This window comes from Thamnophis elegans, chromosome 9 (assembly GCF_009769535.1).
Source record: "Thamnophis elegans isolate rThaEle1 chromosome 9, rThaEle1.pri, whole genome shotgun sequence".
Taxonomy (NCBI): Eukaryota; Metazoa; Chordata; class Lepidosauria; order Squamata; family Colubridae; genus Thamnophis; species Thamnophis elegans.
In genome coordinates, this window is record NC_045549.1 from 59,084,429 (window position 1) to 59,110,339 (window position 25,911).

Sequence of the window (25,911 nt, forward strand, 5' to 3'; positions counted from 1 at the left end):
TGAGAGGAAAAGGGATAAGAAAAGGTTCTTAATATAAGATAAGCAATGATTAGAAAGCTACAGGGAAGAGAAGGGAAAAAAGATTGTGAAAGTAGCATAACTGGGGGAAAAAAAGATCTGTATCAAAAGGCCTTAAAAGTGGCAGCTTAATTTAAAAGATTGATTAATCCTCAGCATAATGAATGGAAAAGATATGTGAGGAAAATAGACACTGCTACAAAAGTAAAGTATGAACATATGTCTGGTGATATGATATAGCATGAAAGGCTATGATGATGAGAAATACATATATAATAATGATTGTTGCAAAGAGTGAGAATTACTATAAATGGGTGTCATGTGTTGTGTAAACAAAAGGCACAATGTTCAAACAGATATTTGATCTTCTACATACACTGAACTGAAAGTAAGAAAGTACAGGTGAAACTTGAAAAATTAGAATATTGTGCAAACGTTCATTTATTTCAGTAATGCAACTTAAAAGGTAAAACTAATATATGAGACTCATTACATGCAAAGCAAGATAGTTCAAGCCGTGATTTGTCATAATTGTGATGATTATGGCATACAGCTCATGAAAAACCCAAATCCACCATCTCAGAAAATTAGAATATTACATGCAATCAATAAAACAAGGATTGCACATAGAACAATATTGGACCTCTGAAAAGTATAAGCATGCATATGTACTCAGTACTTGGTTTGGGCCCCTTTTGCAGCAATTACTGCCTCAATCAGCTATCAGCCTGTGGCACTGCGGAGGTGTTATGGAAGACCAGGATGCTTCAATAGCGGCCTTCAGCTCTTCTGCATTGTTCAGTCTCATGTCTCTCATCTTTCTCTTGGCAATGCCCCATAGATTCTCTATGGGGTTCAGGTCTAGTGAGTTTGCTGGCCAATCAAGCACAGTAATCCAACAGTCATTGAACCAGGTTTTGGTGATTTTGGCAGTGTGGGCAGCTGGACATTGAAGTCAGCATCCACATAAAGCTCATCTGCAGAAGGAAGCATGAAGTGCTCCAAAATCTCCTGGTAAACGGCTGCGTTGACCCTGGTCTTAATGAAGCACAGTGGTCCAAAGTCCTGTTGTTCAATGGTCCAAAGTCCTCTTTTCTGATGAGAGCAACTTTTGCATCTCATTTGGAAATCAAGGACCCAGAGTATGGAGGAAGAATGGAGAGCACAGTAATCCCACGGTCATTGAACTAGTTTTTGGTGCTTTTGGCAAAAGTTGCTTTTTTACTCACATTTTTAGTCACATTTTTAGTCAAACTGAGTACTTGAGACTTTATAACATGCAATTTAATTAGCTTTATGCTAACAGAACTCTTGCCTTCTTGATAATGATGATTTAGGACAACTAGGATAATATATTCTGGTTAGGAATATAACTAGGAAGACCATGCTGGATGGAATCGAAATGGACCGGAGATTTATTTAAAGCATTTATGTAACACATTTAATAATCTAATTTATATCCATTTAGAAAGCACATTCTAAAAGACAAATTATTTAATTGAGAAATATTTTAAGTTATGGTATAGAAACAAAGATGGAGATCCTGTCTGTGTAGCACTCATCTTTGATAGGAACCCAGTCTGAGCTGTAGATAATGTTGGGATTCCTTCAGTTATACTGGGGAATTTTATTCATTATATCTTTATGACAGGGTCAAGAAGGTCCCAGAATGTCATGGTCTCTAGTACAACAGTAAGCCTGCACAGATAGAAAATATTGGATCAGTTTTTTGCTTCAGAAAAGTTATATCATCTGAATGGGAAAGCAACTGCGCTGTGGTGGTACAGTGGTAACAATGCAGTACTTTAGGGCTAATTCACTGCTCACTCCAGAAGTTTGATTCTAAAAGGCTCAAGGTTGACTCAGCCTTCTATCCTTCCAAGGTCAGTAAAATTAAGACCCTGATTATTGGAGGTAATCTTAACCACTTAGAGAGGGCTGTAAAGCACTATGAAATGATACATAAGTCTAAGTGCTATTTCTAGTGCTATTCCGTCAAGTAGAAGCTGAGTCTTGGAGCAGAGAAGTACCATGGGTGCTTGATAAGATTTTCTCTAAGAGTCACTTTCTGTTTGTAGATTTCAAGATATTCTTTAGTTTATTGAGTTTCAAGAGATAAAGAGAAACAAACAATGCCAACATCGCTAGCTGAAAGACTAATAGTGAATTTGAGTAAGAACTCAGTGTTTGATCCATCATTGTTGCAGTAAGGATGATGGAGAGTTTGTGCTTTTTCACTCTGTATCAATAATCATGGTTTTGGTTAAAGTTATTTCAAACTTTTTAAGCTGGAACTTGACTTCTGTAATGTTCCTGAAGGACCCTTGGCTGACAACATTTTTCACATTTGCCAGTCTTCATTCCTTGTGGGCAAGGTCTGAAATAGTGTCCTGGACAGAGTCTTGTACTGTCATCTGGATTCTTTTCACTCTATTGAGTCTAATGAAGTGGTTAGAGCAATCTCTAGCATGAGCTTGCCACTTGTGTGTTAGGAGTATACCCCTATTCTTCTTCTGTATTCTTTAGGAGTGAGACACAGCTGGATTTGAGAAGTAGTCAATACCTCTGTGGTGAAAGGAGTTGTGCCTTTAAAGAGGTTTTGGTGCACTAGCTGTTAAACAAGCCTTTAGACAACTACCAACCTATTTTCGGGGAAATAGGGTATCTATTGATTTAAAGAGAACTGAGGCTCTGACCAGGAAAGTTCAAAATGCAGCTGCCTGCACGGTGGCAAGTGAGAACCATTTTGGTTATATTACACATAGATTGTGAGTACTGCATTGGTTAATAATCATGTTTCCAGGGATTATTCAAAGTATCTATTTTGAGCTTTAAAACACTGCTTGGTTTCACCTCTAGCTACATTTAGGATTGTCTTCTCCATATAGAAGCAGCCCAACTTGTGGAAAGTTAATTTGGGGCGGACTGGGCCAATATTTTCAATTTATGTCCTCCCACATATAGAATAGCTTTTCCCACCCAGCACTTCTTGAAACTAGACAGAACCAGATTCTAACAGCAGTCTGCAAAGCAATGTAAATGTAATTATTCAATAGGACTCAGAGACTTAAAGAGTTCATATTTTGTTGTATATACAGCTATATCTGGGAATGATATTGTTATTACTGAATTACTTTAATTTTATGGTAATATCTTAAATGGTTACATTTTATTACGTTATGGTCTGTTTTATTATTATCATAAATTTTTATAATCAACAATATAAAATTCAATTACAATAATTGATTGAAACAAATAACATGAATACACGGAAAGTTGGCATTTGAATATTAGAATAAAGCAATAATTGAGATAATTACAGAGTCCTAGTAACAATAGATACCAGTTCAATTAAAATTAGTCATAAATCTAACACCTGACTCATATTGAATTAATTTTAATTTATGTTCACTTGTCCTAAATATGCAGTGAAATGGTTCATGAACTCACAGCTTCTATTACACTGTTTTTATAGGTTGGGGAGACCCGATGCAAAAAGGTTTGTACCTCCAAATCTGACCTGAGATCCAATGATTTCAGCATTGTTGGAAGCTTGCCAAGAGATTTTGAATTGTCAAATTATGACTGTTACGGAAAACCCATTGAGGTCAACAATGGTCTTGGGAAGTCTCAGGCAAAGAACAACAAGAAGCCTCCTCCTCCCAAACCTGTCATCCCATCAGCAGCCAAGCGAATTGATCTTTATGCAAGAGCACTATTTCCATTTTGCTTCCTCTTCTTCAATGTCATATACTGGTCTGTCTATTTATGATAATCCCTTTTTTTTAAAAAAAAATGTGTGCAATATACACCATTTCATTACATCATGAAGGCTACCTTGCAACAACTATTTGCATTTGCAAAACAATATACTGAGCCAAATGTGACTATGTGACTATAATGTTTAAGGGAAAAGAGTAGTATCGTGATTTTGAATGAAAGCATGACACTGCAATGTCTGTGCTTGACCAACTGTTGTATATAAATGTACAGCATACACATCTTGCTTTAGGAATATATGAAAGACAACGCAGACTACATATTGGACAACACTCCCTTGTGACATAATCAAGAATCCAAGTGTTTCTGACAATGAAATTGAAGTGCACGCTGAGTATCAGTAAGATCAATATTCTAATATATGTAGTATTTTTAAAAAAAATCTCTATGACTTTCAAAGACAATATCCATTTTTCTTGTATAAAGTTAAATGGCACTGTGAAAGAACAAGCTGATGTTGTAATTCAAAATGTGTAGACTTTGTAAGTGATCAAAGTATATATTACGCTGATCTTGTCTATGTGAAAAATAAAGATCAGAGAATTACTCATTTTGCAAAATCATGTTATTTATCAAAATCACACTGTTTCATCATAATATTTGAGGAAAAAATGCTGCTGAACGTAGCAAAGTGAAATTTGGCTTATTTGAAGATGTTTGGGTCTGAAAACTTTCTTTCTATTAGTATAGCTCGTAAACCTAGTCAAATAAACTCCAAAACTGAAGGTACACTAGCACTTTACAGCAGAAAGGCCTCTATAGGCCAGGGAAGGGACAAGGACAAGGGAAAGGAAACAATCTGAAAAATATTAAAATGTTATTGATACTTGCATAGAATATATTCAAAGTAGTACTGGTACTTTAGTGATATCTATCCACAAAGGCATATCCTCATCCCATTACTTGAATTTCACACAAATAACACAGAGATACCATAATGCAACAGTCACACAGTTTTACTGATCTGCTTCATATACTGTATCAATCCTCATACCCAGCAAGAATTTGAGAAATCAAATTCAAAGATTTATATCTATTAATAGACATAATAAGGCCTATTTTTTCTTGTCATTGCCACTTTTACAACACAATAACTTCAAAAACATGGAAAGAAAAGAAGCATAACCCTGCAATCCACTTAGATAGGGTGCTTCCATCAACATATAAAACCTTTTAAAAATGTGAACTGTAGATCCATACAGAGGAAAAATCAGTTAAGTAAAGGTCCTAGGAGATACAACAAGGTAACTTCGGATGCACACAGTTAATCTAATACTCAGTGGATCATTGCACTGGGCTATGGACTCTGAAACTAGATCAGGATTTCAAGTGCAGTAGAAGAGGGAACCCCTAAAACTTGATAAAATAAAAGGTAAAAACAATAATAATAGGTACAGGGCCAAAGAAATAGCAGGCATCTCTTGGGGCATCTAACTTTAGTACCTAAACACAGAAATCAGAGTACAGAATTTAAAATACAATTCTAGCCTAGATAGAAAATAGAACACTTTATATGCTTAATCATCCTAGGATGATTTCAAGGCAATTATAAGTTGAGAGCAGGAGTTCCTAAAGGCTTTGCCATCGGGCCTAATCTTTAATGTAATCTTAATTTACACTCACACCCCTAAAAGTCCACACGACAAAATAAACACCAATGAACAATGAAAACAACACACTGAACTTTGGGAAAGGTAGATTATTGTTAAGAATGTATCTAAAAGACTCTTCACAGCTCCCCTGGACTCTACCTGCACCTCCTCAAGAGTTTGGGAAACCCTGTGTTAGAGTGTAGTGACCACCCAGTAATTCATAACAACCAATCAGGGGACCACTGACTTCTGCATTAGTCAATCCCACCATTGGTCCATTGTTTTCCATCCTTCCAGTTGTCTTAATAGCCCTGTAAGGATGCTACCTGATTGGCCAGGATTAATTACCTATTATCATTTGTCCTTACTGTCCAGCATCTCTTTTTCACTTACTCCAATTTAGCTACTTCATGCAGCGCTTATATTAACCATACTTTCAACCCTTTTCATAATCAGATGACGGAAATTCTATTTCTTATGTGCTAATTTGGATTCAAGTTTGGGTTTATCTCTGCTGCATGCAGTTTTAATGTTGTCCCATCTTCTCCCTCAAAGTTTTTTGTTTTTGTTTTTATTTTATGTTTAATATTCACAACAGCTAAGTATTAGCTAATAATTTCAACATTAAAATTCAACTGAAAAAAACCCAATAAAGACATTACATACACTGTATTGGATAGTTCCTGATTTAACACTTTTCAAGATGTGTTGTACAAGAAGCCCCATCATTCATTTCCTCTGTAAGTGATAGGCATTACAGTGAATGCCTGAAAAAAGTTGGTGTAACTTTTCAGCCAGCCAATCTTGTATAGGATTGTGCCCGTGTCATCTGTAGCAATGTACAATCTGTAATCTCAAAGTATACTATGCAATTTTAATGTCTCTATTTAGTGACCAACCATATAATCTGAAACAGAAGAAGTCCATCTTTTCCAGAATCATAAAAATAGGCCTTAACAATTAAAATAACTACAGCAAGCAACCCACATTGTTGTTCTCCCTTTAGTTCACCACACCAAAATTGTAAAGTTAAAAAAAAAAAGTTTTTGAAAGAAAGCTTTGGACCCTACAGATTTTTCAAGTTCACCAATTTCATCTATACCACAAATAAAATACAGTTGTCTGGACATTTGACAGTAAGATGACTCGAGTTATCTCCTTGAGGGAGATCTTTGTGGGATCTTTCACCTTAGTAAAGCCATGGTGCTCAAATAATGATGCTTCTTGGGTGCAAGGACTGTAGCTTAGTATCTTTGCCAGTGATGGCCTGGGAGTTAAGAGAAGTTTCTGCAACAAAGTGGATATTTACCACCAAAGAAATAGCCAGTTGTATGGCAACTTGAAAATGGATTCCTTCTTTAGAAACCGCTTTCTTAGGTTACAAATGTCCCATTCTGGCCATTTTTCTTTCTAAAATCATGCAGATACTATTTTTGCAATTTGTCCTTAAGTGACTGAGAATATGAATATATTATTTTTCTCATAAAGTCTTCCTTCCATGATTCTCATGCTTTAGGTACATCTGTAGGAAAAGCATCAAAAGTTCTCTTTTCTATGGACTTTTTCAGAGAGGGAACAATATCACCAAGTGAAGATGAAAATGAATAAGAGAGGAATATCTAAGAGATGGGAGAAAACAAACCATTTCTTCACAAGAATAAAATGATCTGGAAAAAATACCAAAATAAATTTTACAGGAAAAGAATGGTATATTCTGACAAATTTGCAAAAAAAAAAAAAAAAAGCCTTTAGTACTTATGTCAGTAGTTCATATTGAAAAGCACTTTCATTTGATTTTACTAGGATGTCAATTTTATTGAAGACTTTGTCTTGCTGCCAGGTATTTTTGTTAGAGTAAATGAATATCCCTTCATTTGTTTGCCTTCATTCCATCCGTCTATCCATTTTGTTTTTGTCCTATAAGCCTCCAATAAACAGGCAATGGAATTCTAGTACAACAGGAACTGGTAGGTTAAGGTATGAACTGATTATATAATATAGTTCTCAATAACAGTTTAGTAAATAAACAACATCAGTAAATGTACTATTAGACTTTCTTATGTAATATCTAAACAAGCAGAATGAATAGAGTAACTTAAAAACTTGGTAAAATTGTTTTTAGAAATAAAACCAGCTCAATATACTTTAAAGCAACATAAGGATTAAAAATCTAAGTTATCTCATCCAGCAAGAAAAAAATATGCCTGAAAACAAAACACCCAGCAGAAATTTCCTTTGATCCACCTAATTGTTAAATAACATAAAAACATGATTTATTTATTTACTTATTTATTTATTCATTCATTCTCCTTTCTCTCTCTCTCTCTCTCTCTCTCCTCTCTCTCTCTCTCTTCTTTCTTTCTTTCTTTCTTTCTTTCTTTCTTTCTTTCCCTGCCTGCTTGATAGCCTATTTGCCAATCTTCTGCCAGCTCTTTGCTGCTTTGAAAGGGTTTTCAATCTGAATAGAGCTGGAAGGGACCTTGGAGGCCTTGTAGTTCAACCTCCTGCTCAATCACGAGACCTACCATTTCAGATAGGTGGATGTCCAGTCTGTTCTTAAAAACCTCCAGGGATGAAGCACCTATGATGTCTGAAGGCAAGCTGTTCCACTGATAAATTGTCCTCGCTCTTAGGAAGGTACTCCTTAATTCCAGATTGCTTCTCTCCTTGATTAGTTTCCATCCATTGTTTCTTGTCTTGCTTTCTTTTGCTTTGGAAAATAAGTTGACCCCATCTTCTTTGTGGCAGCCTCTCAAATACTGGAATATTGCTATCATGTCACCCCTAGTCCTTCTTTTCCCTAGACTGGCCTTACTAATACTTGCAACCATTCTTCATATGTTTTTGTCTCCAGGCTCTTAATCATCTTTGCTCTTTTTCCAAAGTCTCAACATCTTTTTTGAAATGTGACCAAACTTGGATGCAATATTCCAGGTGTGGTCTTACTAAGCAGTACCTATAAAGCGGTACTTTAATACCCTATATGATTTTGATACTATGCCTCTGTTTATACAACCAAGGATTGCGTTAGCTTTTTTGGCTCTTGCTGAAGACGGCGGGCTCATGTTTAAGTGATTGTTCACTAGGATTCCAAGGTCTCTCACACAGGTACTGTTTTTGAACCAGGTTTTGCCTATTCTGTACTCAAACCTTTGGCTTTGATCTGGCTTGATTGTGCTTACTTCACAATATTATGGAACTTTCCCAGTACTTAATCTAAATTGCTTTAAAAATTGCTAGGTCTTAAAATTCAGTTACATATTTGTTCAACTATGAACAGTCGTACAGTGCTGACTGATTCTTGGCATAGAAATGGATATTCAGAAAATTAATAATCCAGATTTGGACCACAACAATCTGGATGACTACTGGATGGCATCAAAGAAATATGGAAAACATCTATTTATTGCCATCTAATAGTTACAGATATGTTTGCAGCCCAGATTTGTTAATCATAAATAAATAGTATCTCTGCCAAACCTAATAGATATTTATGAGCTCTAAACATAAACAATACAATATATTCAGTCTAGGTTTGCAACATGTGTCACCTCTTTCGTGGGAGCAACATTGGTTTCTGATTTGCTTCATTTCAAAGAAATAGAGTCGAGGGTCTTTCTTTCCTAAGGGTCTAAGTCGGGACAGACTTGACAATATAGCTTTATTCATCGAATCACCGAATACTGTATTATATAGTTTCCAATATTAAATTTATGTAAAATATTCATATCTCGCGCCTACTCAGAAAGCTCAGACTGCCCAAGGAGCTGCTGATACAGTTCTACAAAGGAATTATTGAGCCTGTCATTTGTACCTCTACAACTGTCAGGTTTGGCACAGCAACAAAACAAGAGAGATTTCAAGAGATAGTTACAACTGCATAAAAAACAACTGCCATCAGCTTGCCTTCCATTGAAGACCTGTATACTGCATGAGCCAGAAAGAGGGTTGTGAAAATATCTACAGACCCCTCGCATCATGGACCCAAACTGTTTCAACTTCTTCCCTCAAAACAACACTAAAGGGCGTTGCACACCAAAACAACTACAAGGAGTACAAGGACAGTTTTTTCTTCTTCACTCTACTAAACAACTAATTCCCACAATACTGTTATGCCCTGGGATATCACACCACCTAGTAGATTGTATTACTATTATCCTTCTCATCCTTCCTATTACCCATTTCCTTGGTTTCTTGTGACTATAATTTTGTTGTTTGTATCTTATGATTTATGTTGATTGCTTTTATTTAGTATCCTATTTGTCAGGCCTGCAGCCAGTTCCTTTGGGGATCTTTGGCCTGCCACACTCATATTCTATTCTACTATGCTGTTTCATTAGTGGGGAATTGGGAGGGGAAATAGTAAGGAGTAGAATGTGATGTTGTCAAAATAAAATTCCTTTCTAGAATTCCAGGTCATCCTTTGTCTCTGCACCTGACCGGGATAGATGGAACTGCCAGCATGGCAGTGAAATATTGGACCATGTGATGGACTTGTGGGTGTGAGGGCAAGATCATGAACTCTCAACTGGGTGGGGAAAACCAGGAAGCTCAAATTCGGGTTTTCACAGATGTGCCATAACTCTCTTAATAAATTAGAACTTTGAACAATACTTTGCCTTGGACTCTGATTTGATTTTAGATGTTATTTGGAACCCTGATACTATTATGCTGTATGTTGATTAATTATTTAGAATCCTATGACTCACTGAGTGTTGTATCTTATGTTTAATGATGCTTGTATTTTATGATTATGATCATGATTTATCTCTTGTTGCTTGTATGTACTGTACATTGAGAGACAAATTCCTTGTGTGTCCAATCACACTTGGCCAATAAAGAATTCTATTCTATTCTAAACATGAAAGAAATTTTAAAAAATAAACATAAATCTGAAGTATAAAAATGTTTGCAGAGTTGACAATTGTTGCCAGAAATTAATTCAAATTAGATTGAAGAAAACATTATCATTTTCACTAATATACAAGACTAACCAATATATAACACTGAACCAGAAGATAAGCAATTTATAAAAGAAATTCTCTTGCTGAGAAAAATGATTAAACCTGCCAATTGAGCTAAAAATTATTTCGGCTCAGGAAAGTAGCTATGTACCTTTAAAGAAAATAAAAGACTTTGTCTATGATCATAGTTAAAATAATAGGAGACAATTTAAAACTTATTTGAAGGACTTATGGACTTGCATTCCTGATTTTTTCTGAGGGCCTCCTAACAGACTTGGAGAAATAGTTCAAGTGTTAATTTGTTAACAGTGACCCTGTGTTATTTTTGTTCTTCAGAAACTACCAAAAACAGAACTTTCACAGCATGATCTTTTCATTTATTTATTCCGCCATAATCTTCTGCCTCTTGGTGGTCACAGTAGGATAATAAAAACAACATATTCTTTTTAAAAAGAGACCATCAAATCCAAAGAAAGTGCAAATAGGAGAGAATAACAACAATAGCAAGAGATGTGGGTGATGATACTGATAGGCTCTTCAAAAAAAAAAGGTCCTATTTTTAATAATTTCCTAAAGTAACCAGGAAGGAGGCCACTCTGATTGCAGTGAGCAACCAGAGAGGTAGAGCTGTCATATGACAGAACTCTGGAAGAAACACAAGCCTTTGCCTACAGAATCTCAAGGACAGGGTGAATCTGTTTGAAGTTCTGCACCGACCAAGTCATGAAGGGCTTTTTCAGCTAAGACCAGCACATAAAAATGTATTTGAAAGTAATCTGGCAATCAGTATTATCACTGTTATACAAGTTGTTTTTGATTGAAATTGGGAGAAAACACAAATGTTTCTCCTCTCCTTTAATTGGCAGAAGAATATATTGGAAGACTTAAAGTTCAGCTTTCCCACTGTAGACAAGACTGTTCCTTCTGCCTACATTTCCTTGTATTTTAAATATTTTAATGGTTTTATTTAATTAAACTATGCATACACTACCTAACATATACCATGTATCCAGGTAATATAAGTAGGTAAAGAAACAACAAATTAAAAAAAAATGCCTTAAAATACATTAATACATTCCTTATCATTAACATTGTATTCAATATACAACATAACTCCAACTTAATTCAGTTATCTGGTAATATCTAAAACATTAAAAGGCATAAGCTTCAGTTAGCTATAGGTCATGTAATAAAATGCATATAAACTGGTGTAGGATTAAATTAGGATAGCTACGGGAAGTCACATTGTTTATGTGACTTCCCTTTAATATTATACATGGTACGATCTGTCAGCAATATCTCAGTAGTTTCTATATAGCACAAACAGGAAAATGTGCAAAAGAATTAATGTATATAACTTTGTCATCAGGACTCAAAGCAAGAACTAAATAACATCTGAACTTTCAGTATCCCAGGACATTCTACAGCAGGCCTCAAAGAATTATAATAGAAAAGTGGGGCTTTAACAGCACCATTAAGTGAATAATTGTTGAACTCATATACAGAAAAAAAGTTTAAGTCAATCTCGGAAGGCATCAAGACATAAATGGTTTGTTAACACATTACAATTGTTAATTGATCAGGTACTTGCAAAACAATGGATCTCACATGTAATCTGATATGGATAGCCAGTTTAACTTCCCCTTCATCTTTCCCCTCTCAGTCATCACAGTTTAAAACCTGTTTCAGCTTTACCACTCTATGTATTTGATGAAAATTGCTGGAGATCATGAAAGTTTGTGCCTTTTAATAAAAACTTTAGTTGGGGAAGATTCTGCCAGATTCTTGATTTTTTGTCATCGTAGATGAATACAGCTATCTTCCTACAATAACAACAACACAATCACTGGTCTTTAATTAATGCAATACCTGGATAAATTTTCAAATATTAACACCCGTCACGTGCCTAAACTTCAACGGAGTTATAATGTTTGTTTCATGGGCAAAAATAATTTTAGAAAATGGCACTGCTATAAACAAGGCTACTAATATTATTTTAAGCTTCTAATGTTTGCCTTGATTTTTAGGCCTTAAAAGTTTTCAGAGGAGATGTATTTTAAAAATAATAAATAAAGTTTCATAATTTGCTTAGAATATATTTCCTAAACCCTTTCAAAGAATTTGAAACTAAACTTAACAAAAAGAAAGATGTTACGTTGTTTGAAAGTTAATACATCCATATTATTACACCACAATAGAAAGCTGAGGAACCATGCTGGTTGAAATATGGATTTAATAATGTGCATGTTGTTAAGAGTCAGCTTGCAAATACTTCTAAAGTGTATCGGCTAAAGTGTATCGGCATACTATTCCTATTTTTTTTCCAGCAATTGTCTACATTAATCTAGTACTGTCAGGAGGTGATACATCTATTTATCTAACATGTCAAAACATGATGAAGGGAGTCACATTCACTGCTCATATGTTTTTCTTATTTATATATAGATCAAGGAAAAATTGTTTGGAACAAAAGATATGCAGCAGAAGATGCAGAAAAACTTATTCTTGCTTCACAACATTTTAATTCTGAAACCAAAATTAAACTAAATTAAACCATTTGAGAATATAATAAAGTATTGTCTATTGTGATGTCTATTCTTCCCCAAAAGGTTTTATTTGACCAAAATACCTGCAGTGATTTGAACCTGCAAATCTTTAGTATAGCAGTTATAGCAGTTAGACTTATATACCGCTTCATAGGGCTTTCAGCCCCCTCTAAGCGGTTTACAGAGTCAGCATATCGCCCCCACAGTCTGGGTCCTCATTTCACCCACCTCGGAAGGATGGAAGGCTGAGTCAACCTCTACTCTATATTCAAAATATATAGTCTTTCATTTTTTTATCCAAACGTGCAAATGATAATTGTAGTTGAGAGATTAAGTTCTCCTTCCCTACAATATTTTTGTCGCTAAAACTGGTCACTTTGGACCTGCTTTTATTTGTGAATAAATATGAATGCTCTTATTTATTTTCGCCTTGATTATCTGTTTATCAAATAGGTAAAAAGATGACCAGGCATGTGACTTCAGTTCAAGCATATATGAAGAGTCCTATAATTGTGAGAAAGAGACAGTAAAACACTGATAACTGAAAAAAATATCTCCTGTAATATTCTTTAAGATTAAAGATATACCCTTGTTATCTGGAAGGTGTACTATGATGAAAAGGAAGTTCATTTGCCCGTTGTATCTATGAAGCTGTAAAATGATATGTGAAATTAAACCTAGTTACTCCAATCAATAATCTAATCTACATTATTACACAGAATAAGTTAACCCAAGTTTAATATGTAACAGAGTTGTTCAGTACATCAGGTTTATAAGTGTGTGTGATTTACTATTTAGTGAGAGATTTCATTATCGTGGAATTCTTTTCTTAATCTGGATATAATTACAAAAATGGAAATTACCAAACATAAGAAAACTATTGTACTTTGTCTTTGATCTGTTGTTCTTTTAACCTTATAGTAGGTGAAAAAACATCCCTGGTTCACGATATAAAGAGTTTGTTTATATCTTAAATAAACAAATAAATATATAAATAAGTAGATATTTGATTGATAGTTCTCCCAAACTGCTAATGTAAGATACTTACATATAAATATACAAATAAAGTGACAACAGAATGACTAAATAATATAGTATTCACTAATGACTCAGATTATTAATTACATGCAAAAGGAATTTTGAATCTGACCTTAAACTTTTCTAATGAACATCCTATTAATTTCAATGGATCTATATCTTACATAAGTCTGTTTTGAGAAATCCATCTTGAAAATAAAGACATGAATATAAACTTTCAGGATTGATCTGCTACTAGTTTTTTTTAATTATTATTTTAGCTAATTGAAAAAGAAGGTTTAATTCTGATGAAGACTCAGTAGCACTTAGAACTAAAATCTGTTTTGAGTTTCATGGTTCACATATATAATCTTCAAGGAAAAGGAAAATTTCTTTTTTCATTACCAGAATCTGAAACACATTTAGAAAGATACAATCTTGAAAAAACATTTTCAAAATAAGAGGCACAAAGTTATTCAGCTAATTAACAAATTGACTTTGAAATGCACAAATATGAGAAAAAATATATATACCAAGCTATCAAGTTGTCATAGCCCACCCATCATCCAATGTTTGAGGAGGGTCTTTCCATTTGGTGGTCAGGAACAGACCAAAAACAGGTTTAAGCTTCTTGTAAACTGGAGGCAGTTTAAGCTTATGGTTTTGTTTTTTTTTGAAATTGAAGCTTGCTTGCACATAGATAACATGAGTGCACTCTGGACAGTTTGCTCATAAATGTGATGGCTGCACTGAGCATAAGAACAGCCATTAGGGACTCCCTCCATAGCCTGAAGGGAAGATGGGAATATTACTGGGTTAAATGTTTGTGCTGTAACTCTTTCAATCACCACCACCTCCTCCTCCTCCTCCTCCTCCTCCTCCTCCTCCTCCTCCTCCTCCTCCTCCTCCTCCTCCTCCTCCTCCTCCTCCTCCTCCTCCTCCTCCTCCTCCTCCTCCTCCTCCTCCTCCTCCTCTTCTTCTTCTTCTTCTTCTTCTTCTTCTTCTTCTTCTTCTTCTTCTTCTTCTTCTTCTTCCAATTTGAAAATAACTGGTGTATATTCTTGCCAATCCATATTAAAATCTGAAACAAAAAGTCACATTGGAAGGTGAAGCAAAAAGTTGGACCTCTTATATTTTTAATTTTAAAAAATGGAAAGTGAAGCTAAATGTTGTAAGACAAGAAAAACAAAGCATAAGCTCCATCATCATTGTTCAGAGTCCATAGGACCATAATAAATTGGTACCCAGAGATACCTTATTTGGTATTTAGGAATGATGAAAGAAATGTCCTTCTGGATTCGGCTCCAAGTGGGGAAAAAGACACTGGAGACATGGAGGCTGCTTGGAAAGATGGTTTATTGGTGGACAGGATCACATGGCTTGAGTCCTAAACAGAAAAGGTGACCACATGCTTCAATGTTGGGTGAAGAAGAAAAGAAGGAAGGACTAAGATGCTGAGTCCCTGGTTTTATGCCCTCTCTGGCCTTTGATCTTGAGCTTGTATTCTGATTGGTTGTCTGACTCTCATGGGGCCATGCAGGGGCAACTCTCTAGGCTGTGTTTTGAATCCCAAGTTTGGTTGAGTTCTCAGATGCCGTGTGGTGAGTTTCTGTGAAAAGCTGATACTACCTTTATTAGGTAAAGTTTTAATGGCTCATTGACAAAGGGAGATGGGGGCAGGAAGCTACAGGGAGCTATTCTCTCTTTAAAGCATGTTTCTTCCTTTTCACATCCAGGGAAATATTCTGCCTTTTCAATATTTCCTAGGATATTTCATTTTTCTGGGAGAGGGCTGGGTGATAACTTCCTACAGGAATATGAAACTATCCTCCAGTATTTTAAACAGGAATAGTATATAGTTTGTGGATTTGCCCTAAAATTCAAACACAATGAAATTACATTGCTACTGTTAAAGGTGTTCTTCTCCTTGCTCTAAAACAGAGCTGCTTACACTGTTTGACCCAATTATCTTTTTCACTGGTCTCAAATAATGTCATAACCCAACTTATTAGTAAATAAATGTAATAATAAAAAATACACCATCCATCCACTGAAAAATATTATTTTTATTGTTTCTCACAAGCAGAACAGTTCCAAAGTGGATTTTCAATTCACAAAGAAGCAATTACAAATTGCTCCATTACCTTCAGGATAGGCTCAAATTATGCCTTTAGGTGTAATTAATTTCTCTTTAAGAATGAGTGCTCTAAATTATTATTCTGAATACTAATTCTGGATTGGAATATAACTTTTTTTCCCTATTGTGGCCTTCGATGAACTTTTTGACAAATAAATAGCAACTGGTAATGTCCCCTATTGCTTTCAATATACAGAATTAATTTCTTATATATGCAATCCAACGTGGTGACACGCTTTGTGAACCTATCAGCGTTTCCATTAACTTTAATGCAGACCCCAAAAATCTGGCAGTCAGCTTGTTCAGAACCATATTTAACTGCGTCTCCTATTTTTGTATGTGGGTGTGTGCCTCTTCAGAAAGATGGCTTAGTCAGAATTTCAGGAAAGCAGAATCCAGTAGGTGGGAGCTTCTCCCTTCCTTTTCTCCCCAAAACCGTTTCCTCCAGCACCACCACGTATGATTTTCAAAAGGGGATTAGCATACACAAAGCAAGCAGCAAACTCCTCCTCCTCCAAGAAGATACTCCTTGAATCAGCGGAGTAGGGGACGGGGACGGGGGCGGGGGTGGGGAGAAGGAGCTTTGAAACCCAGGCAATTTCTAAGTTGCGTCTTGTGCAACCCACACCATGTTTTCTGAGACCAAAAGGCTATACTTATCGTAATAAGACGGAGAGGGAGGGAGCCAAAGTAACCCCAATTGCCATGAGCTTTACTGCAGCATAAGGGGGCGGGCTGAGGAGTGGGTTGGTTGCGAACAGAGGCTTCATTGGCGCTGTCCCCGGTGCTGAAACGGCAAACCCCTCAACAAGGAGAGCCGTGCGGCAGAAGAAGCCACTCTCCCCGCTTCAAGGCCTGCGCGGGGCGAGCAAAGAAGGGGCGGGGGGCGCACTCGCAGCGGGCACGCGCACGCCTGCTTCTTTCCTTTCCTTTGCCTTGCCCGGACTCCGGGAGTGCGTGCGTGTGTGTGCATGTGTGGTGTGTGTGCGCGCGTGAGTGTGTGTGTGTGTGTGACAGAGAGGGGTGAATGTGTGTGATAGCCTACGAAGGAGCTGGATGTACCGAAGCGTCGGGACCACAACAGCAGCATTGAAAAACTGCATTCAAGCTGCCTCTTTCTTCCTTGGGCTAGCCTCAAGAGCACTGCAGCAGCGGGCCAAACCCTCCCCACCCACCCCCAGCACCCAGATCCTTTTGCTTCTGCTGGGAGATCCTCTCCAGCTCGAGTCCTTCGGCTGCTTGCTCAATATGCAGAGGATCTAATTTGCTGAGCGAGAAACGGTCAGGGAAGAAGGAGGCGGTAGTAGTGGAACAGGAAGACCAGGAGGAGGAGGAGGAGGCGGCAGCAGCAGCAGCAGCAAAGGAATATTTCTGGCTTGGTGGATGCTCTACTTTTCATGGCAATGCAAAAAAATCGGCAGATTTCTCTTTTCCTGGCTCTTTTGATTTGGGGATTCATCTGGGGGGTCTACTCAAACGGCATACAAATAGGTGAGTGTCCTCTTCAGAGCAAACCTTTTGTCTTCATCTCTCAAAATCTGGGTTGGTTTTTTTTTTTTTTGTTCTTCCTCTAAAGAAGATTTGATTGAACCCCAATTCACAGCATGCAAACTTAAATTGAGCTTCTTTGCCGAAGGGAATGGATGTAAAGTGTGCCTTCTTTAGAGACCAGTTCCCAATAGCCTATTTTGCAATTCAAATGACTGCTTCCCAGCTGTACTTTTTTCCCCCCATTAAAAAACAGTTCATTTCCGCAAATGGCTTTTAAAAGAGAATCCCCTTTGCTAACCAGTTGTGCAGATGATATTTCCCCCTGAAATCAGATCCCATGAATGGATTTGTTTAAAAAAATCAGAAAGGGTCTGGATCAGTGAAGGATGCATATCCTAACATGGTGAAGGATATTCAGAGTGGTCCCCGCCCCCACCCTCAGCCTGTCCACCAAACTTAATCAGGGTTTGCAATTGCTGAAAAGCAGCAAGATATAACCACTACTGTAGATTAGGACAGATTGTCCTTAACATCAGTAAGATTGGAGGCCATTCTAGTCTAAGGCAAGTTCCAAAGCTATTTCCCCCAGCAGAGCTGATACAGCTCAGCCTTCAGCCCTGATGTCCTCTCTCTCTCTCTCTCCCTCTTTCTGTCTCTTGTTCTGTTTTTATGTTTGTCTGTCATCCAACAGGAGGGCTCTTCCCCAGAGGAGCAGATCAGGAATACAGTGCATTTCGTGTAGGAATGGTTCAGTTTTCCACTTCAGAATTCCGACTGTCACCGCACATTGACAATCTGGAGGTGGCCAACAGTTTTGCTGTCACCAATGCATGTGAGTAATCAATCTCTCCTTGGGAACCATTGTGTTCTCTAGATTGGTAGGGTTGGGGATGCAACTGCCATTGTGAATAATGCAAAGAATGAGGATAATGATTTTGGCATGTATCTCTCCCAAAATAATCTTGGGAAAACTTGGTGGAGGGGTGAAGAGCTTAAAATATGAAGTATCCATCCTATCTCTCCCTGTGATCCCTCCATCCCCCACCCCTCAGCTTTCAAACTGGATTGTACAGCTTACGTTGGCAGTTGATTTGCAAGCACAGTACAGTTCTCTTTCTGTTTTATAGAAATTGGCTTCAATTTAGGAAGGACCCCACCCTTCTCAATATCAGAGGCCCACATGTCTGAGGGGTGTGTGATTTTCTCTATTTGTTTCTAAAATTCACCCCACTTATGCTGGTGTATTTGCTTCTTGAAATTAATTCTTGTCTTTATTTGGGGTTGGATTTTTATTTATTTGTTTTATTATTTTCTATTGCAGAATGTAGACATTTTAAATCTGATAATTACATATTTTACATATATATATATGTGTGTGTGTGTGTGTACATATGTACATATATGTGTGTGTATGTATGTATGTATGTATGTATGTATGTGGGACATATACGGCATAAGATGAAGTAGGTAAAATGAGAGTGATTGTGAGCTATTTCTTCTGGATCCTGTATTGGTAGCTGGCTGTCTGGTTGCACATGGCAGAGGATCACTTATATCCCTTGAGATGGCTGTATCAGGAGCAAGATTCCATGTAGGATGCATGCTAAAAACATAATTATCCCTATGCCTCTTTCAAACCTTGGACATCTTGCTTGGTTTGGAAGAAAATACGTGGAAGGAGAGTGCTAGAGGAAGCAACCAAAAGCTGCAGCTGGATTATTGCTCTGAAAAGCAATAGCTGCAGAAATACTGATCAGCCATTTTCCTTTTTGCAATTTTACCATTTTAGAATTATACTGCCCCTATCTCTTTCTCAATAAATCACATCACTTTAAGGAGCTCTCTCTTGATTTTGGGAGGAAAGAAATGAATATAAGGCACTAAGGTTTCTGAATTCGGGGTAGAAATGTCTCTTCCTATATAGTAATGCTGCTAGAATGAGGATAACTGGAATAGTGGTCTTGCTTGGCATATCTTCAATGAATCTTTAGCATATCCAGAATAAACATATGACACAGTCTTCCTCCTCCTGCTTAATTTGATATTCTTCTTGTATAAGGTTGGTTCGAATCCATTGGCTTCTACAGAAGGTCACTTGATAACTAAGCTAGGCACTCCCTTTTATTCCAGTGTACCTTGCAGATGTGTTGTGAGTAAAAAAAATGGTAGGGAAGAGTGATGTATATGCCACCATGAGTTAAGAGGTGGTATATATATCTAATTAATAAATAAGTACATTTCCAGGAGGCTTCAGCAAAAGAAATGGTGTAGATATTGAAAGATCATCTAACAAAAATAAAGCAAACCCAAAATTGCTTGGGTTTATGTTGTTGTTGTTAAGCTTTCAGTTTTTTTATCCACGCCTTAATTGAAAAATAACATTTATTTAGGGGATAGATGATAGAACAACAAATTATTGTAGCTGCTACTACCAAACTAACAACCCTTGTCATTATTTCATTTTCTTTTCACTTAGTTATTTACCTGCAGAAATGTGTCCTTTATTACACTTCATTGTTTAACCATATCTCTTAAGATGTTCACCACTGAATTGGACATTGTTAAACTTATTACAGTATTCAGTGGAGTACAATGGTCAAGAAAGTGTTGATTCCTGATCTTACAGACTAATTTTAGGCTCGAATTGAATGAATACAAAACCCACATTACAGATTTGTAGAATATCAATACAACACCTTAAAAGTCATGTAGTTGGAGAATGGTGACTGGATTGACTCTCTACATGATGGCCTGTGTAGAAAAATAAGTCCTAGGTAGAATTATTAGAAATGTACTTTGGCATTTTGTCACCTTCTGAGAGAGCAAATTCCTCATATGAATTAACTCTGAAATGCTAACTAAAACCATGATCTGCCCTGTGGATGGAAAAGCATATTCTACCCTTTCATGGGTTAGAGCTTATACTTAAATGCAGCTGTCTGCAGTGAAAATTAACATATTGAATGTAATAGCTGTCATAGCAGAAACATCGCCAAGTTCATCTTAAGCCTATTTTATTGTGGAGTAGGCTTATGTAGGCAATACCAATTTTCATCCCTTGTATTAATTATTAAATAGTATAATACCACTGAAATTTCACATTTCAAAATTGATAATGTTAAAGGTTTTTCTGAATTCTTTATGAGAGATGAGAGAGACCGAGGGAGAAGGAGAGAATTTTAGTCTTCCAGAAAAACCTTTGGACAAAAGGAAAATGTATAACTATTCTCATCGTTGGTCAGGTATCCAGGGCTATTTTAATTTTTTGGTATATTTATTAAAGGAATTTATTAAGTCAGCCCTATATTTTTGTGATTAATTGCCCATTACTACAGGTAAGAGTCAAGTCTTAAATCTATCTTTATTTCAAAAGCATAGGCCCCAAAAGCATAGAACTTAACCCAAAGGCTTCTGGGTATATGCAGAATACATTTTCTTCATCTGTTTTCCTCTCTTTTTAGGGCAAAAAAAAGATGTCTAGGAAGGAATGATCCTTACCACCTCTTTTTAGAAATGTGGTATAGCCAAGATCAAAAGAATCAATAAATCCCCTGGGTTCACCAGGGACAATTAAGTATATAATTTGAAAAATCAGGAAATGGAGAAATATAAAAGTTTTGAAATAAAAATAAACACAAGACTTTTAAAGAAACAAAATACAACTAACCACAGAGTGAAAAAAATAATTCAAATTAAATTAACCTGCCATAATGCTTTGAAATTAAGATTCTAATGAACCAGCATTACAACTGAATACAAATTAACTCATTTACTAATAAATAAGACATTACTTAATAGGGCTGAAAGCCCTATTAAGTGGTATAGAAGTCTAATAAATAAATAAATAAACAAAAAACAAACAAATAAATAAATAAATAAATAACTATACACAACATAAATAAGAAAGTCACAATTAAACCATAATAATATATTTTATAGGGAGATGATGAATCTCTAATGAATATCAAAGTTTGGTAAAATATTAGAAATAAAACATTTAATTATATAATCAGATGTTTTATACAGAAATGTATTAATTTAAAAGTTACCATTTTTAGTATTTGTCTGAAGTGGTGTAGGGTTTCCTTCCTAGGCAGGGGGTTGGACTAGAAGACCTCCAAGGTCCCTTCCAACTCTGTTGTTCTGTTCTGTTCAGAATGACTGATCTGAAGAATCAGAAAAAGACATAGGAAAAAGACATTTCATGTCATATAGATGCAAAGAATTGAAGTTTGATAATGAAGAAAGGAGAGGAAAAGGTGAATGAGATAGAAAAGATTAAATAAATGATAAACTAACATGAGAACAAGTACGAAATGGGCAGCTATAAATAAATAAAATAAGTTCATCCTGGAAAATAAAGATTATTATCATCTGTATATTATCCCATGCTTAAAAAAATCTGGATGCTTCACACTAAAAAAATCAATAACATGTTGAAAAAAACCCGATAGAACTTTTATAACATGCTCAACAATTCATACTTTGTAAGAAAAAAAATAAACCACAGCCATCAAAATTAAGCCTTGAGTGCTCAGGGGAAGAGTTGATTTTAGAAAAGTTTAAAGAGGCTGAAGACGGGGGTCTGACCAGACCTCAGAAAGAAGTTGTTACATGGTAACGGTAGCCACCAAAGAGGCCTGGCCCCAAACCCCCACTTCCCTAGCCTCTTGGTGGGCAGAACTTACCCAAAGATCTTCCTTTCAGGTATATCACATAGTGTTTGCAAATTCATTTGAATGAAGTTTCCTTCCTATATTCACCTCTATTAGCCTGGTATAAGATATCGATCTACATAGTAACATAGAACGCATGCCCAAAATATATTGGCAAATAATGCTTAAGTTGGGACACCTGGAGTGACATATAGGCTTGCATATGCATTGTAAGAAAAATCATTCCGTCCCCAATATATGACTTCATCTTCTGCCGTCACTGTCTTTTAAATGCAATAGGAAAAAATATGCAGATCTACTTGATTAAACTAAAGCATACTCCATGGACTGCCATATCTCTAGTTTGGGTTGAGATTATGGATTTGTTCCTTCTTTCTTAACAGGTTTCTCATTTGTTGGCAGTACTTTAACGTTTTAAATATAGTTAACTTATAATTGTCTGGAATCTTCATAATATAATATTAGTTAGTGATCAGGACAGTTGGATTGGATTAGGAAATACAATTGAAATATATAATATTTTGATATTAACATCGCAGGGTTGGATGGTTTATTTATCTTTTAATATCTTGCTGAAGACTATTGTAAAACCTCTTTATAAAAACCAGCTTTATATTGTATAATTGCTTCCTAAGATACTAATATGCGTATAACAGAATATGTTATAAATATATTATGATATAGTATAGTAACGTTGATTTTTCTTTTAAAAAAGAATTGCATATAAATTAATGACTATCGATTAATGATTTCCTTCAGCCTTTGTAAAAACATTTGGCTAAGAAAAATAATCCCTATAACTGAAATGCTGAGGTAAACGTCACACAAAGTAAGATTCTTGACTATTAATTTATTCTCAGCCTCTTCATTATAATTTTTATATCATAGTGTGACATCAGAGGAATGAAAACATATTTTTACGTATTCATTGTAGCATATTGACTAAAGTAGGAGCAATAAAAATATTAATATATTTGAACAAGATGGTGTAGAAGATAAATTCATGTATCTAACAGTTTTCCATTGTCTAACTATGTCTTTAAAAGAAAATAAATAGGTAATTACAATTACACCTTCCTTAGATTGTTTCTAGTATAGCTTAAATGTTATGAACAAGGTAAACCCAGAGAAGAAATTATTGAGCGTTTTGGAGGGGGGGTTTACATTTGCATGGCATTGTACCTAATTGGTGCCCATTGGAACTTTCCACACAATTACATCCTATACCACATAAGAAGGGATTTAAACTACTAAATCACTCTCAAAAATTTGCCAAGTCAAATCTGAGAAGTGGCATCTTAACCATTGTGTCCAGTTAATTTTCTATTGGTGAAGATGAATCCCTGGATCATGCAAAACTTGCTTACATGACAATTTTAACCATTACTGAAAAGCATGTAGATTTCATTTTTGGCTCAGATATGCAACAGTCCCAAATATATAGCTGTTTGTTAATAATAGGCCTGAAATGATATATGCCAAAATGAGCCACAACTGTTTTCTAAAGTTGCTAAGAAATTCGATTTCATAACTGAGTAACTTATGCTAGTAGTATCCTTTCATAGCTCAAATTATTGCAACAGAAAGCAAGTGAGTAAGTAAAATCATCAAATAAAAACAGAATATATAGGAATCAAAAGAGCACATATTTTTCTGTGGATTGTATAAACCTTAAAGGAAGGCTACAATTTCCTGCAGATAATCTATAATCATATTTATGCACGTGGTCCTTTATTCGCAAAGAATACACTCAAGGAGAATATAAGCTTTTTTTCAATCCAATCTTTATTGGCAGGAATAGTGGTGGTAATAATTTAGATTGTCCTCCTTTCTGGTAAATACATTACTTCTGAATGTAGCTGTGACTAAAGATTAAGGAAGAAAGGGCAAAGTTATGTGGAATGCAGCAAGAAGAGAGAAGAGAAGACTTGACGCTATGAATATATTGGTTATCCTCACCTGGTGAACTCCAGTAGATTGGTTTCCAATTGCTATTGTTCTTTGTCTTTTACATGTTTTTGAGAAGTGGACATAATCCAACAAATATCAGTTAGGTGAAAAATGGTAATAGTTGTTAATAAATGTTCTACAAAAGAAAGCCAGGAAGTATTAGTGCATTATTAGTTGAGTATAAACTCTGGTATTCAGTTATTTCAATGTACGTGAGAGCTGAATGTGACCCAATAATGACCTAATAGTTGACAAACGTACATTTTTTCTCTTTGTTTTATAAATATCATTACTACATATTAAGAAGCAAATGATAAAAGTAAATAATTTAATATGATTATGTAAAAGTATGCATTATTAAATATTTAATTAAGGACAAGATAGTGCAATTTACTTTGGTCTTTTACTGCAATAAAAATTTATTTGATCTGATACTGCAGTTGACAAATATATATCATATTAAATGCTACATTTTACACCAATATTAGACAAATCCACTTAACTTGGTGGGGTTGTACTTAAACAGATACAGGCCGGGAATTGTGATAGAACTCGTTTGTAACAGTGCTGGCAGGAAGATGTCCACCAGATGGCAGTATGGACCTAACAACAGAAAGGCTGCACCAATTGTTCTCACACTCTCTTATGCTCAGCAATGGAAATAGATGTAGCATGCAACCCCCCCCCCCTCCCCAATCTTGTATGTGATGGTCTGGAAGAGAGAGATGGAGATAGAATATACCTGCAATATGGTTGATGATATATTTTAAGACTTGTCCTAAAAGTGTATTAAAAGCATAAATTACAGTATTCAAATGATGTCAAGGAATCAGTCACAAGACTTCTCACGAATGTTTCCCATGCTTTCTGCGATCAGAAAGGCAGGTATAATTTTAAGGGAACAGAAAGTTTTGCAATATATTCATTTCTGCTTGACATTATTTATGAATTATATTTGCCATCTCTGGGCAATGTGGCCTTCCAGAATTCAAATTTCTGTCTCCAGAGTCTCTCAGGAACTATTGTTCCATGTGACATTCTGAGAAAAAAATAAAAATAAAGACAGATTTTCTTTTACTGGAACTTAATTGCTTTTGCCTCCCCCTGGCCTCAGCCCACTTTTTGCAAACACCTTCTGAGAATTCTGCAGACTTGCTGAACTTGCTTGTACTGTGAAAGTCCTAAATACATTGGGATCAAAATATTAATAAGGGGCCACTTTGCTAGGTACTTAGCTAAATCTAAATTCTGACTCTCTGGACCTTTTTGAGATTTCTAAATTAGCACAAATTTGGAGAGTAGAAAGCACAGATAACACTTTTTAGAAATTACCACAGACAAACAGGGATATTACTGCCTTCATTTTCTTCTCCCTAGACATTACAGAATTTGTTCTTTCAGACTATTACGGTGAAACTGGATACATACATCTCCATTGTGAATTAAGTGGAAACCATTCCCAAGCAAGCATGTGTAGCAAACGTTCCCCATCCGATGCATTTCAAATGTGTAGGATTATTGTTCCCAGAATTCACATACTACCATTTCTGATGTAGCCGATTGCAAATGGAAGCTGTATTTTCAGCTTCATTAACACTAGGCCTCCAGAGTGCATTGGGCTGGCGAGAGCAGCTATTTGCAGCCTTCCATGCAGATTCCTTTGCTACCTTTATGCAAGTAAAGAGGTCAGGGAGTCCTTCAGGGAGGTCTGGTGTCCATTGGGGCAAACATAAAGGGAGA

General features: G+C 35.9%; 2 protein-coding genes across 6 annotated transcripts in view; both read left to right on the forward strand.

Annotated features, from left to right (window-relative positions):
* Nucleotides 1-4,316, forward strand: part of GLRB (glycine receptor beta) — a 43,377-nt gene extending 39,061 nt beyond the window's left edge. For all 3 annotated transcript variants that reach the window (XM_032224417.1, XM_032224418.1, XM_032224419.1), the window contains one exon: nucleotides 3,494-4,316. In XM_032224417.1, the coding sequence (XP_032080308.1) occupies nucleotides 3,494-3,790 (297 nt within the window). In that variant the 3' untranslated portion in view covers nucleotides 3,791-4,316. The remainder of the gene's footprint in view (nucleotides 1-3,493) is intronic.
* A 13,135-nt stretch (nucleotides 4,317-17,451) lies between these two features.
* The window catches only part of GRIA2 (glutamate ionotropic receptor AMPA type subunit 2), an 87,831-nt gene continuing 79,371 nt past the window's right edge, over nucleotides 17,452-25,911 (forward strand). For 2 of the 3 annotated variants that reach the window (XM_032224057.1, XM_032224059.1), the window contains exons 1-2: nucleotides 17,458-17,545; nucleotides 18,237-18,377. In XM_032224057.1, the coding sequence (XP_032079948.1) occupies nucleotides 17,458-17,545; nucleotides 18,237-18,377 (229 nt within the window). Of the gene's footprint in view, nucleotides 17,546-18,236; nucleotides 18,378-25,911 lie in introns of all 3 variants that reach the window. The other variant, XM_032224058.1, reaches the window with a different exon arrangement.